This window comes from Branchiostoma floridae, chromosome 8 (assembly GCF_000003815.2).
Source record: "Branchiostoma floridae strain S238N-H82 chromosome 8, Bfl_VNyyK, whole genome shotgun sequence".
Lineage (NCBI taxonomy): Eukaryota > Metazoa > Chordata > Leptocardii > Amphioxiformes > Branchiostomatidae > Branchiostoma > Branchiostoma floridae.
Genome location: NC_049986.1, coordinates 11,317,542 through 11,333,438, shown reverse-complemented (window position 1 = coordinate 11,333,438; position 15,897 = coordinate 11,317,542). Strand labels below are relative to the sequence as shown.

At 41.6% G+C, this 15,897-nt stretch overlaps 1 protein-coding gene and 1 pseudogene across 1 annotated transcript; both read left to right on the top strand.

The window, feature by feature from the left end:
• The first annotated feature begins 1,874 nt into the window (after positions 1-1,874).
• On the top strand, positions 1,875-8,303 carry LOC118420642 (alpha-N-acetylgalactosaminide alpha-2,6-sialyltransferase 2-like). The gene is made up of 9 exons (XM_035827513.1): positions 1,875-2,062; positions 4,437-4,645; positions 5,121-5,433; positions 5,932-6,103; positions 6,319-6,475; positions 6,612-6,750; positions 6,862-6,962; positions 7,211-7,297; positions 7,661-8,303. The coding sequence occupies exons 2-9, from the start codon at positions 4,506-4,508 to the stop codon at positions 7,908-7,910; spliced, it is 1,359 nt and encodes a 452-aa protein (XP_035683406.1). The 5' UTR covers positions 1,875-2,062; positions 4,437-4,505; the 3' UTR covers positions 7,911-8,303.
• A 1,980-nt stretch (positions 8,304-10,283) lies between these two features.
• Positions 10,284-13,428, top strand: LOC118421461 (annotated as a pseudogene).
• The last annotated feature ends 2,469 nt before the right edge of the window (positions 13,429-15,897 follow it).

Here is a 15,897-nt window from a genome sequence, read left to right as displayed (position 1 = left end):
TCACTTTAACCGTGTACGTGTAGTACTACAAGTGGGTAAAGATTGTTGTTGTGGGTGATCGTATTCTGTGTAATTGTGGCCTTTACTGGACAATAGATCACAGTAGTACACATAGACACAAAATCTTTCAGCTTATGTAATGATGCAAATGAAGATGACTTTGTATAGACTTCAGTATACTCCACACACATATTATATATACACCAATGGTGCAAAACATTCTACTTCATATTATGATACATGTGCTTGTGGTAGTAGCTACCTTTGGGCCATGATGTCCATGTGTCATTCATACATTTATGCTCGTACTGGCTTGATGTTAAGGTACTTTTACAAACCAAAGAATGACCAAAAAAAAAGTTTTCACCAGAAAGTTTGACCCATTCACCAGAAATATTTTTTGAAAGCTACACAAATACTTGATTGTGAATAAAAGTAGGGAAGGAAGTTTAACCAGATTAAAATGTGTGACTGTGTGTTAGCCAATGATTCTTGGATTTAAAGTTGTGTTGTAGAAGGGCATAAATTATGTATGCATTGTTGAAAATTCTATCAGACGCTATGAAATGAAGCAGTTGGATACATTTATCAGGAAGTAGCTAGTTCATTAAAGGCACTGCAGTTGTTTTGTTACATGATGAAGATGAATAATAAAACTCAGCCTTGTATAGTCAGGACAAAAGAAATGGGAGTAAGCATAGATAGTATAAGGTTGTGACTGTGTCCCAGGACAAAGTTTCCTACAGGTAAACATAAAAACAAATTTTGTATGCATTGATGGAATGCCATCTAGAGTTGTTTGCAAATGATCGCACACCATTTGAATGTCGGTTGAAAAATCCAAAATGTGTAATTTATTTCAAAGCCTTGTTCAACATAGAAATATTCTTTGCTACATTTGTAAATAGTTTGACATAACATTATGGACATGGTATAAAACAAGAACTTAAAATGCCAGCAATGTATGATTTGTGACATCTGTATGTGATGCAATGAGAACAGTTTTGCTGTACTTTGTAATTTCTGTTAAATTTTGTCAAATGTACAGGTTAAACCGTTATGCTATGTAATGTGCAAAAATGGCTTTTGTGATGTTATCTATATATAATATTCTGACAATGCAGGTTGATTTTGTCTTGTGCAATTTGTACTTTGGTCTTTGAACTTGTTTATTAGATGCCAGTCCCTCTGATATCAAGAACGTGTTTGCTACATGTAGGAATGGTATGTTGAAAGGTGTAGCCACATTTCGATAGCTGTTACCATTGATTTATCTCCCTTCCCGGGCATAGAGAACCTTATAGCCCTTGTTAAAAATCGCAAAGCACACGCCCACCCACCCGAAAAAAATAAACACCGAAAGTCTGCGAAGAAGGCTAGGCCCGTCAGAGAACTTAACCGCCCGAACGTCTGCTTTGAGATTCACTCACCTTTGCATGAACGTTATGATACTTTCATCGAAACATATCCTTTGAGAGTTATTTACGAGCGTTGGTGCTTCCCGTAACTTAAGATGTTTTTCAGCAAGGTTTGGTAGTTGGTTGAATGGTGATCTGTACAGTTGACTGATATTGACTGGTCTCAAACCGGTCGCATATAATACAGACATTGCGGAAACACTGGCAGCCAGTAGAATAAGACTAACATCTGCTTGGAGAGTCGATGTGCGCCAACAACCAACATTTTGTTTTGGGTTCGGTCACGGTCATAGGTTCGAATCTTGGAAGGGTTCAGACGATACCTGTGCTGAGGTGTGCGATTTTCGCGCCAAAAGCATTGGACCAAGACCTTACGTCACCTCACCCGATGCCAGGTTACCCAATCATCTGGCACGACAACACCCAGGCCACACCCCCACGGAAAGTGTTTGTCAAAATTCAAATTGTCCAGCTGGGTCTTACCCATCTGTCTGAAAGGGGTTCATTGACCCAGTCTACAACGCAAGTCTTGTTGTTAACATCTACGAGATATGTAAGGTTGGAACGATGCTAATAACGGCATTTGGGGATAAGAACCAACTGAAAGCAACGTTTGTGGAGAAGTAACCACACCGTCTTCAAAGGTAGGACTTAGCTCAACCTTCTTAATCCGTGAAGTTGTTTTTCTTGTAACGTTACCTTTTTTCTTCAGAGAAATACAAATAGCGTCGAGTGGTAGAATAATTTGTTTGCAAGACAGGACTCCTGATATACATAGCTATATGCTTGATAGCATATACGAAGCTAGCAGTGTTGCATCATTGTCGCATGCTTAAACTAAGGTGGTACAAGCTGAGCTCGATGAAAACATGCCGACCTTCGAATGCCGTACAAATACGGCCTTTGTGTTCCAGAGTCCAGACTGTTTTGGCACTGCAGGAAACGCCAGCTAATTTATGTGGGCTCTCAGACAAGAGGCTCTCAAGCTCTCAACGACACAGCCCTACTGTTCTGCGGTAGCGTGCTGCAAATGCAAATTGCTTGGGGAATCAATTTATAGATTACGGATGCGCGTCAAAATTTTCGTAGGACCAGTTCCAAATTGCGGCTTCTCCGTTGAAAAGGCGCTTTTGGATCACAACGTGGGATACAACATAAGCAGTGGTCTCGATGTCCGCCTGGGTACGTCGCTCGATACTAGCTAAATCTGCTTGATGAAGGCCCTTGATGCTTTCTGCTTTCCCTGAAAACATCATGGATTACCGCACGTCTGCTTGGACAGTATGTTTTACGAGTTGTGACCTCTTCATGAACCCTCATTACATTCCCCCCGAGGCTACAGATCCGCTTGGTTTCGCTGGCCTGGTTACATTTACGAACAGATGACAGACATAATTCATCCTTGGTATGGAGGATTTCCCTCTGCTGTAAAATAGATTTGTTTATTCCTACATAGGAAGTATTAAACGTTAACTGTTATGCGTTTCATCACGCTGATTTTAACGTTTCTGGGGGTGTTGAAGTAATCCTTGAGTTGCACAATTGTACAGTACAGTTCTTGGAAATTTCGCACATCTCATGATAGATGTGATTTATTGTCAATGTGTGACAGATGCATAGTATTTATAGACATTTAGTCTGAAAACAGGCGTAGCGGTAGAAATGGTCATATCAAGAAATGTTGTAAGCGTTGATATCTTCGTATTTCCGTTGTTCCGTAAATTATTGATCATGGGACTCACGCGGCAAAGTTGATGTTTTATTTGCATGGCAAATCAGCACATTAATAATAATATAGGGCAATAGATGACCCCTAGATTTAGTTTGTGTCATCTAAAAATGAGAAGCGTAATGACAAGGCTATTTTCATGGTTGACTTAGGTTGTGATGACTTAGCTCCGGTCGCGCTAACCTGTTTCAGCTTGTTGAAGGACACTTGACTTCACCTGAATGGCGTGCCTACATTATGGTTGACAACATGTCTTTATGTCACACTAGCGGTTTAACTTCGAGAAAATCAAGCTCTACTGGGTGCTGGTGTTCTTGTAAACAATACTATTAGTCACACCAGGGAGGTTTAGCTCACAATTATGACAATAACTTAACAAGGAGTCACAATTACTAGTATGCGGACGGGTCCATCTACAGGCCTGTTGGTATTACAAATATTGGCATCAGGTTCGGGGCAGATGAACACAAAAGGGCTTTGTTTACGAGAAGTAGAGACACTTCTCTACATGTTGATAGTCTACCCTAAGTTCTTTCAGGGGGCGTGTATTTGTTTCCACCACACGGTACCGGTCTGTCAACAACCGAGCTTGAGTCTGTTACTCGTCTAGTTTTGCTTGTCAGGCTTTAGAGAGGCGATTTTTCCGTAGGCTCAAACAACACTGACGGTCGCCGTACGAACGCTCAAATGAGCGCAGTCCGATGTACTTTGAATGAAGGAATGGAGGAATGAATGAATACCTATAGGCTATAGGTATCCATTCATTCCTCCATTCCTCCATTCATTCAAAGTACATCAACAACATTTCACTGGCTTCAGTGTGGACATGTCATGATAGACATTGATAAAATGATATACTATATATATTTCTTGTCCAGTATGAAACTTCACTGCAATGCCAGTTGGATCAACAACGTTAGTGAAAGAAGCTATGACAATCACGTTTGACCTTTCATGTCGTTCTTTGTTGTTGAACTTGGGGATTGATTCATGAGGGAGTCGTCAATGTCCAAAGATTTGCAAACGAAACGTGAATGTTTTGATCAGAAAACCAGCTCAAAGTCTTCTTTCTTCATATTTCACATGTTGTATTTCTGTTTTGTAGTTGTAGATGATCGTACAAAAGTCTCTGCTTTTTGTTGTGTCAATAAAGATTCATGTTTTAAATAGAAACTCAGCCTACTGTACCACTGTCATCATATCAATTATTATCATAATTCATAAAAAAGACTTTGAAGAGTTGACTTAAACCAGCAGTCATTCAAGCTTCATCCATTTCTTGTTTTCAGACGGCCGCTGAGTACGAGTCTCCCGACGTCAGCGCGTCACGCCATGAGCAGAGTGACGGCAGCGCCACCATGCGGTGCAGCGTGCGACGTCTGCTGCTGTCCCTCAGCTGTTTCGTGCCCGTCGTACTCATCTCTCTTCTCGTTCCCGGAGCAGTCTATCTCAGACACTTTGGTCTCGACCAACCAAGAAAGCTGACATTCAAACCAGGGTAAGTTTGACATTGTTGTCGGTTTGGCTTCGCGTGTGTGTTTATTGGTTTATTAAGTTAAAACCCACTAACTCTTCCACGGGTAACAATACACAAAAATATTTACAGCAAGAAGTTAGGCGGAAAACCGGTGTCAGTGGAGATTTGCAGGGTGACGAGGCTGGTTTGGCCCAGATCTAAACTTATTGTCATAATTTTTTCTAGGGTCTAATGTCCTACAGGAAAGCAGGATAATGCATACACAGAATTAGCGAGAAATTCACAATGATAAATGGAGCAAGAAATTCACAAAAACTATAGATTAAAATCTAGTCACTTTGAAATCTATTATTTCTGGTTGTGACTGCAGAGTGAAGATAGTAGATTAATGATGAGGTCAAGGGGAGAAGTTTTCTGTGCTCAGCAACAAGAAAAGTGTTGAACTGCTCCGAATACATTTTTGTATCTGCTTTATCAAATTTTATTATTTCTGCAGACACCCATCTCTGAAGAGACACTTGAGCTCAAATGATGTCAACAGAATCAGCAACACCGATGGAACGGATGGGAAAGTGCAGGCACTGTTGTACAGGGGACAGTACGAGGTTTTACCTGCTCCTGTATTGTATCCGAATGGCTCCGAAAGAGCAATGGACATCGCGGAAAAACAGAGGAAAAAGTGGAAGAAAAAAGAAAAAGAGGAATATTACCAACAGAGGCGCGAGAGAGTGCAGAAGATAATGGCAACAACTGTCGAGGCAATACCAGGGGAAGATGTGTACGGAAAGGACACGTCCAATTTGCCTTTGGTGAGATATACATTGTTACGTAGTTTGTGGGCCCTCAGGCGTCCTATTCCGTCGTCCGTATGGTGGTGCGTTGCCCGCATGCTATATGGTTTATGTCGATATTGTATAGAACACTAAATTTTATCAGAACAAGATTAACATTGATTTTCCATTATATGTAACTTGTACATATGAAATGGAGTGAGTTGTCCATATGGAATCGATTATGACTTGAAAAAATTATATGACTGGTTGATTTGTTTTATTTATCTTTTATATACACAAAATATACATACATTGGTAAATAAAACAGATAGATACTCCCTTTGCAGTTTTATTCATAAGCCAGAGAAAATTGAGAAATGATAATATTTAGAACAAAGGTCATAACAAAAGTTGCAACTTGTTCTTGGCGAATAATGATATACATAACAAAGGTGGCAACAAAATTGTAAATCAAGTCTTGATAGATATTGATGTTAAATTTATAATCTTGCATTTTCGTTTTTCTCTGTACAGAAGTGCATGTCGTCCCACCGTTTCCATGACGACCCGAACATGGAGTGGTTCTCGAGCAAGTTCGTGGACGATGTTCCAGTCCTGATGACGTCACATGACCTGACAGAGCCAGAATATAACAGACTGAAACGTTTCCCACTACCGTATGGATTTGACGACATCCCCCTAGATGGTAAGTAGGGACATGTGTAATCGTTACTACGACATCATCGCATCATGCATTGTGCTACATATACAGACAAGGGTGTATGTGCTTGCCCGTTCCTTTTCTACACTCTGTACAATCGAGCTGTGATAGTATTGTATTCCATGATTTGGGCGTCGGTTTACAACTCCATACAAACTCCATATAAACTTTAAAGATGGGGTTCTGTTTCATTTCCACAGAATTAGAGAAAGGGTTGACTTCTCTGCCGTTATCGGAAGGCGGCACTCTTTTCGGTGCTCGGTCTGGTTGCAGACGATGTGCAGTCGTCGGAAATGGCGGGAGTCTGAAGGGCTCCGGTGTAGGCAGTGATATAGACGGCCACGATTTCGTCTTCAGGTGAAGAACATATTTCTGGATGTGCCCTCAAGCGTGATGTTTGTAGTTGCATTCCTATGATTAAGAATTTAGATATCATTATCTTTCTTAAACATGCAGAATTTTCTTATGGATCATTTTTTCCTTACGTGCACAGAGTGAACCGAGCTGTTACGTCAGGGTACGAGTCAGATGTCGGCACCAAGACATCCTTTTATTTCTTTACGGTCAACACGCTGTTAGGGACGCTACAGCCGAGTTTCAAGGAACCACAGTTCCATGTGCCAAGGGACCAGGTGAGTCACATCAAGTAGTACGTGGACTATTTTTGTCATCTCTCATAAAAATGTGATTGTGAAGTTCTTAATGTACTACAGATGGGAACAATGCTGTTTTTTTATCTGCAGGGCATTAAGTATATGCTAACAATGTGCAACAGGAGAGACTACAAGTTAGTGGATACCTTAGCATGGGGAGCTCCGGTGGACGCGCAAGGCATAGACCGGTTGTAAGTATTACTAATATAGAATAATATTTAGTGATATCATTGTGAGAGCTCGTCCACGTTTACGTTGCTAAGTAAAATTGTCACAAGTCTAACTTGCCTCAAAGAAGACAAAAACCAGTTGCAAATCAACGCATTTTTTAAGAAAGCATGATGTGTTTTAGTCGCATCATAACGGGTGCAAGTTTGCAAGTATGTTTTGGGTTAGAAAAATCAATATATGATTGTCCGTCTGTCTGTTTTTGTCTCAGATCTGTAGAAATGCTGTCCAAGCTGCACCTCGGCAGTGACAACATCAGACTGTTACATCCGGACCTTCTCAGATACATCAATAACAGGTGAGGGTCTCCTCTGCAAGTTGAAATTTGTCTTGAACAAAAACTGAAAGAGAAAAAAGTAGAGTAAGAGTTCCTGAAATCCATGAAATTAGCAATATGCTCCCTTGTCTCTTCAGTGCTCCTTACTTCACACACAGTGTATATACGGGCGTAGTTACTCTCCAAGCAGAGGTTATGCCCCGGCTGTTTTTGACGTTTTCATGCGTTTTTATCGGGCTTTCTATTTTGTACCGTCTTGTTGATGTCTCGTGCCCCGTCAAAATGACAAAAAACAGTCGGAGTGTAACCTCTGTTTGCAGAGTAGAGCGCGGTTAACGTTACGTTGTTTCGGGATGTTTACGAATCTCGTATTATTTTCACCAGTTGGCTGAAGTCCAAGAAGAGAAGATACTCCGTGTACCGCCCCAGTACCGGCGCCTTAGCTGTCTTCACAGCGCTGCAGACCTGTGACCAAGTCAGTCTGTACGGCTTCGGCACGGCAGACGGTCAGTCCGTCCACTACTACGACCACGCGTCGTACGACATGACCACAGTGGTCAACCACGACTTCGACATGGAGTGGAGGCTGTGGAGGAAGCTGGACCTACTGGGCGTGGTCAGACTGTTGCCATAGGAACTAAAATGACTGGTGAACCACGACTTCGACACGGAGTGGAGGCTGTGGAGGAAGCTGGAACTACTGGACGTGGCCAGGCGTACAAAGACTGCTTCCTGTTTCTCAGGGCTCCAAGAGAAAATATTTGGGCCACACAGGGATCAATGACTGTGTCATGACTGTGCCTCGGCCTTTATATTATGTATATTCCAACAACAGTCCAACTCAGTCTTATGGGCAGGCTCTTTTGGGCTAAAGATGCATTTGTCTGACCAAAGTCATTGGATGCCCGGGTCCTAATAGATGGATACTGGGACACGAAGAGAAGGCAGCTCTATGTTAGAGACTTTTGTCTTCTGAGTTTCTAATGTATGTAAGCCAGTGTGTTGCACACAGTGCCGATGGATATTAATATTGCATCCTCTAAGAGCCTTTTATACATACGAGGGGGGTTCAATAAGTTCTTTGCCTCACCAAGAAATAACAAGCACAACTCAGATTTTCAGGCACAACTTCATAGTATGAAGTCTTTTATCAATATCCTCCAAATTGCAAATCATTGGAGTCATTACTTTCCAGGCATTCGTTTTTTCTAAATTAGAAGGTAAGTGGGGAGAAAGAGAAGGGTGAAGTGTGATCAGACAATTTGACCTCACACCTCAGGTTGCAGATCAATTGTCCACCTTTTTTTTTCGTTATCCCTTACCTAACGTTACTGGGTGTCGCCTGCAACATGATGATCACAATAATTTGAATTTTGGTACACATTTATATAAGACTTTATACATGTACGTGGGGTTATCAATAAGTCCCCGACTTTACCGAGAAAAAATAAGCACAGCTCAGATTTCGAAGCATAGATGTCAAGTATAAAGTCTTATATAAATATGTACCAAAATTCAAATTAGTGTGATCATTACTTTGCAGGCGACACCCAGTAACGTTAGGTGAGGGAGAAGGAAAAAAACGTGGACAATTGACCTGACCTGAGTGTGTGGGTCAATTTGCGCTGCTGGAAGTTAGAAACCCAATTCTTTTTGCTTGAAATAGGAAGAGAATCATTATCAAACATTTTGACAACGTCTTTTGTTAATTTATGGCATGGGAAACTAGACCCACACATGTCTGATCACAATTCACACAACTTTTTTCTCGCCACTTACCTTCTAATTTAGGAAAAACGAATGCCTGGAAAGTAATGACTCCAATGATTTGAAATTTGGAGGATATTGATAAAAGACTTCATACTATGAAGTTGTGCCTGAAAATCTGAGTTGTGCTTGTTATTTCTTGGTGAGGCAAAGAACTTATTGAACCCCCCTCGTAGTGGTGCAATAAACCAAGGGCTGTTTCAAAATACTAGAAATTGACCGTCGTACCCCCTACAAGGCCTAAATCGTTATCATCGGTATGCAGCCAGGAAGACTACTGTGGCTATATACGATTAAAAATATATCTATATATCTATATATATTTTTATAAGCCAAAGTAGTTACATGTTCTGCAATGTTTACCCTGTCGTTGTCAAACGTCTTTGGCAATAAACATATTCTGTTAAATTGTGCGGCTGTATTCTTGACATTAGGAAAACTATGAAAGCTGCAACGTTGATTTTTGGGGACACCAGTAGCTTCATCTATGGGTAAATGAATTGTTCGTATTTGAAATCTACATATTCATTGAGGAGTACGACCAGGTACAACCAGATTGATACTGGATCGAGTGATCACAATTGGGCACATGTAGTGCAAAAATACAATTATCTGAAATAATGCTCCAAAATATGTCTTAATCACCTTCATCCATTGGATTATCTTTATACCCAGCTCAAAATGTATTTCAGTATTTCTAACTATGATTTTGTCGTGTTTTCTATAACGAAGTATAAAACATATCCACTTGTATCAGGGGCACAGGGAGGTTCTGTTGAGAACGCCCTTCCGAACGACCAGGACCACCTTATTTTTTTAAGCGGCCAGACCAAGGCACTGCAGTTGTCATTTCGTGAGAAGTCATCTTGTAAACTTGTGAAATCGAGAAAATAGCTTCACAATCATGACTGACCAACTACGTCAATATAGTAGTCTGATGATATTCCGACAACCTAAATAAAAATTCCCGCCCAGGTCTATACACGCTTGTATCATGGGACAACGCATCATAAAGATAAAACATGTTACAGATAAATAAAGTACAGGTAAAGTACTAGTATATTGCATAATTTCATGCTTGTTTGCATTGCTGACTCTCCCACCCATTTTTGCAATGGAACAGCCCACATGCCATCACGGCCACGGTCACGTTAAAAGAGAAAGAGGTTATAGGGTACGAAGTACGAAGAGCGTACCAGAACCCACGGCTTGCGTGCAGCCTTCAGCAAAGTACATCAATATGGCGAAACTTATCACCATTTTCGGAGCAACAGGTGAGTATGACATATCATATCTATATATGTAACAGCTGTAAAAAGAGCCAGAAAGGACCCTTGTTGTCGTTCAACGTTTTGTTGTTCACCAGGTAGCCTGTAACTTTGTTGAGTTTCAGATGACGTCTGCATCAACACACCGTTCATTTTAGACGTCGCCAGCCTTTAGGACAACGCGTCATTTCAATATGTCTGGCAAGTAGCAGTATGTAACATAGGCTGATTAAACTGTGGGAAAAGTGCCAGTGACAGGTGCGGGTCCTTCACTTGAAGCTTTGGTTGTTAAGTTTGTCATTACTCGCTTTAAATGTCCGTTTGTAACATAGAAAGCAGCAATTCAGGGCCAATGTAGTCCATGTCCGTATTTGCGTTTCATTTGCGAGTATTTATTTTTCTAATTTTTTAGCGGTAACACAAAGTGTTGTTTCTTTGTCATGTTTGATTGTGCTATATTATGCTAGGCGTGAAACTCGTGAAACTCGAATAATCAATAGGAGTTGAATTATTCTCACAGTCTGTCTTCACTGTACTGGTTGGCAGGTATTCACCATCTTACTTTGTTACCGTCTCTCACATATTCATCAAGTTCATATCTTTTAAAGAGCTGGCTAACAATTTATTCACCTGTATCAGGGAAACAGGGATCATCTGTCGCCAACACCCTTCTGGAAGACCAGGATTTTAAAGTCCGAGCTGTGACGAGAAACGCCTTTAGCGACAAAGCTAAGGCACTGCAGGCGAAAGGTGCCGAGGTCGTTGCCGCAGATCTGGACGATCCAAGTACGCTGGGACCTGCCCTGCATGTAATATAATATAAGGAACCGTCTCTAATTGTGCATGTTGTTACGAAGCAAAATCTGCTTCTTTGATTTGATTCTTGCAAACGTTTTCTTTCTTGAAGCGATTATCTTCAAGCAGAATCCTGTTATCCAGTTTTGTTCCAATGACTGCCATAAAAGCTTGAGTTCAGAGGGCTCATACCTCAATATTTAGAGCCTTTGTGCATTTAATGCTTTATCTTGTCTCGTTTATGATACACATGAGCTGTAACTAGCATGATCTATTCTACATGATCGTCATAAATCACATATATTGTACAGGTGAAAGTAATTTCCTTTGGCAGAATACGATGCTAGACTTAATCATAAATTATGCAAATGAGCTGTATAATGCAAAGGGATATGCACCTTTAACTATGACTTACACATATCAAAAGTATACGATTCAGCCCATAAAGGAATTATCGCACGTCATCCACTTTATTTCCCTACAGGGCGCACACGGAGTGTTTGTGGTGACCAACTATTGGGAACATATGGACAAGGAGAGGGAAATCAAACAGGTAGGAACTGCCTTTCACCACTGTCTTTCTCTAACTAATACAAAAAAATTACTATTGAAACAAAAAAAAAAGATTATTTCACGTAAAAGGCATTGGTACACATTGGACTAAGTGTGTAAACTTTTTGTCGTCTTGGTCTATCTGTAAACTTTCTCTACTGTCACCTGTTGCCATTAGCTATACCTGTCTAAGTCCAGGCGTCAGTTAGTTAGTTGTATTGCACATGTGTGAACTTTGCAGACCTGAACTCCCCATGAACTTCATGCCTGTAGACGGATTAATAGAGAACTTGCGCTGAAACTCACTATTGTGATTTTTGTCCTGATATCCAACGTAGGGTAAGTCCATAGCCGACGCCGCCAAAGCTGCCGGGGTGCTCCATGTGGTGTTTAGCGGCCTGGAGAATGTTCAGAAGATCGCGGGGTTTCCCTGTCCTCTCTTCGACGGCAAGGGGCAAGTAGAGGAGTACATGACTTCCATAGAACTGCCGGTGACTTTTGTTAGATACCCCAGCTACTACGAGAACTTCATCGATGCTACAAAGCCACAGAAACAGGAGGATGGGACGTATGTTTTGGGTAAGCAGGCCCTGATACTTGCTATTGACATTTATTGTCACTCTAACAAGAACATTGTACAACCGTTGAACGTTAACGTAGAACTGACATAGAATAATTATAAGGATCTTATAAGGAAACAGCACATAATATAGAAAAAAAGCCTTTTCATTAGCCTGCTATGGAGGCTAGCAAATCAGTAAATCGTGATCTGTGCAAGCAATCGGCTGTTACTTTGAAACGACGATTGTTTGTGATGTCACTCCAATGTGTACGCAAGCAAAAATGCTTTACATAAGTATATATCCAGTAATTGATCTGTGATTGCCCAGGAATCCCGATGGAGGGCGCTGCATTAGACTACGTCAGTGCAGTAGACATGGGTCATGCTGTCCGGGCGATCTTCAACGTCAGGGCGGAATAGTTGGGCCGGACTGTGGGCTTCAGCGGAGACAGACTCACCGTCCAGCAATACGCAGAAATTCTCTCCAAACACCTGGCACCGAGGGTGTTCAAGGCCAGCGACGTAAGTCTGTTGTAGTATTACATGTCATGGGTACCTATCAGTCCTTCAATGAGAGCAGTGCATATTATTTATGTCAAACGGAACAAGGTACTTCTGGCTCTGTCGAAGCTGGTGTCACAGTAAGCTGAAGGACGCTTATACCGATCATACGGATGCATATAAAAAGTTGATGAAGAAGGAGCTATTTTTATGATCTATCTAAAATTCTATATTGTTTGCCTTTTCAAGGTCACCACTCAATACTAGTGATTATTTCCCCTCTGTCCTATGTACTTCCTACTAGATGACAGCTGAGGCGTTTGCCCAACTGGATTTCCCCGGTGCTGACTCATTGGGAAACATGTTCAAGTTCTTCCAACTTTACGTCCCTGACCGTAGTGTGGAACTGACCCGCCAGCTACACCCCGCCGCCAAGAGCTTCAACACGTGGGTGGCAGAGAACAAGGAGGCGCTGCTAAAGGCACTGGACTAGCCAGTAGGCCCTAGTAGTCTCTACCAGAACGACTACGCCGGCTGTTTTTTTTTAAAGGGAGAATAATTTGCCAGGGGAGTTTTTGCTACCGATTTGGCCGGTCGGAGCGGATGCTAACCTTAGCACCTTTTACTGACTCCCCTGGTCAATTTCCCGATTTTGTTCCGAATCCTACGATCCCCGTACCTCCGTATGAGAGCCTGGTAGAGGCTGTGTCTGCTGAGACAAATTTTGGGGTGAGACGGAATTTATGGCTGTCCATTCGTAGCTACCTGGAGGGAAGGACCCAACAGGTTAAATGGGGTGCCTGTTTGTCTGGAGCACGTGACGTTCTGGCAGGCGTGCCGCAAGGAGGTCTGCTGTCACCGTTGCTTTTTGTCATTTGCATAAACTCACTGGATCTCAGCTTGCCGTCCTCTGTGATTCCAGTTAAGTACGCAGACGACCTTACGAACTCGGAATTACTTATGGGTCATCTTCCAGGTCAAACCCAGAGGGCCCTGGATGCAGTTATGAACTGGGCTGTACCTTTCAACTTGTCGGCAAATGGGAAGAAAACAAAAGACATGATCATTAGCGCGAGGAGAAACGACAATCATCCCGTATCCCCACCTCCAACAGTAGATGGTCGTGACATCGAGCGTGTGACAACCTTCAAACTTCTCGGCGTTCACGTCTCAGCAGACTTAACATGGGACGCTCACGTACACTACATGTTGACTAAGACCCGCCCCAGAATCTACTACCTTGCAGCCGCCAAGAAAGCTGGACTCTCTTCAGACGTCCTTGTACAGATCTACTTGTCATTTATTCGGCCCATCTTGGAATATGCGAGTCCGGTCTGGGGTGGTCTGCCAATTCGCTTAAGTCACATGCTAGAAGCCGTGCAAAAACGATGCTGCAGAATGATTGGCATTTCTTCGGATTCCCTGCCGACGTTGTCGTCCAGACCTGACGAAGCCACCTTACGCACTTTTCAGAGTGTCTTGGCTGATGAAAGTAATCCCCTGAACAGCTTCTTATCACGCAAGTCACACAGTGGCTATGGACTTCGCCGTGACAGACAGGTCATGACTACCCGTAGTCGAACAAAAAGACATGAACTATCATTCATACCGAGAGCTATGAAGCTGCTAATTGATACTTAGTATGCTGGAACTTATTCCTATATCTTAACTGCCTTTATCCTTTTTATCTGTAAGTTTTAACTGAATTTTAGTATGTATTGTAAATTGGAGGCACTTATGCTTTTAAATTAGTGTGTGAAACTTTGTGAACCTCGCAATTCAGCCGATTGGCTGCGATGAGTTTCGGTTAAATAAACCATTACCATTACCAATAAATGATTTTGCAACTGAATATAGTGGCTCACAGTTCTTCTTCTCTGCCTTAGCTTATGCATACCCAATAAGCCCTAGAACGGTCAGTGTCATACCGGCGGCAGTCTGTAAGATCTTGGCGGGGCAGTGCACACACATGTCAAGTTTATCAGTTTGGGACGGAAAACAACCTGCTAACAGACAATCTGGTCCGGAAAGTTTCCGCCGGAAACATTCAACTGAAACTACCCTTACCTTGTTACTGAGGAGTGGTATAAGGCAATTGACAATGGAAATATCACAGATGCAATATTTATTGACCTGTCCAAGGCTTTTGATACCATAGATCACAGTATCCTTATGCAAAAATTGTCAGCCTATGGTATATTTGGTCAGTCCGCAAAGTGGTTCGAGTCCTACCTGTCTGGACGACCCCATTGTACTTGTACATGTCAATGGTCATACATCGGATTTTTGTACAGTTAATTATGGAGTTCCCAAGGGCAGCCTCTCATGGCACTGTGGTCAAGATGACTAAAACGTGTGGGTCAGATGTAATTTGTTAATGGAACTTTGGTAGGGTCATTTGCTGATGCTGTACAGTGTTCAACCAAAGGTTCATGGGCTTCAAATTTGTGTAATAGAGGAAGTACTCTCACGGTAAAACAATACGTAAAGCTTGAAACTAACTTTTGTAAGCAAATACATAATGTCTAGCCTACCATACTGCTGCTCTGTTTAATTTTAGTCAATCACATTCATATTGTAACCAGCCCCTCCAGCTCTGTCCTACCACTTGCTATATTCCCCTGGTTCAGGTCATTTACCTTATTTGTTTGGAGATGAAAAAGAAGAACAAGAAAGGGAGCAAAAATAGTATGTTTTCCCTTCAGTAAAGGTAAACTATTAACTATAACTGTCTGGGAAGATCGATTAACGTTATGTATTCAAATAAAGTGCCACTGTCTGCAACGAAGCATTCTATTAATATGGCATGATCTTCAGTTCATATTCTTTACAAAATTTATAGCACTCACTAAATGAATACATATATATACATATCTATATATATATATATAGTCACCCTAGTCACCCTACTTAGTCATATATATGTATATCACCCTAGTCACCCTACTTAGTCATATATATATATATATATATATATATCACCCTAGTCACCCTACTTAGTCATTTAATTCGTGCCCTGAGTATCTGACTATACAGCTGCTGGGGTCCCTGACACAGGTGGGCAGCAGTCTGATACACAAGAAATAACCCATTCTTCTTTGCACCAGTGTCCTTACGTGGTAAGCTAAAATTTCAAATTCAAAAGCGATAGTGGAAAATTCCATGAACATTTTCCA

Excerpts from the sequence above, each read along its gene's own strand:
- LOC118420642 (XM_035827513.1), top strand. The coding sequence starts at position 4,506 with ATGCGGTGCAGCGTGCGACGTCTGCTGCTGTCCCTCAGCTGTTTCGTG. Across the intron at positions 4,646-5,120 it reads AAGCTGACATTCAAACCAGG|ACACCCATCTCTGAAGAGAC; the intron begins GTAAGTTTGACA and ends TTATTTCTGCAG. Across the intron at positions 6,476-6,611 it reads GGCCACGATTTCGTCTTCAG|AGTGAACCGAGCTGTTACGT; the intron begins GTGAAGAACATA and ends TTACGTGCACAG.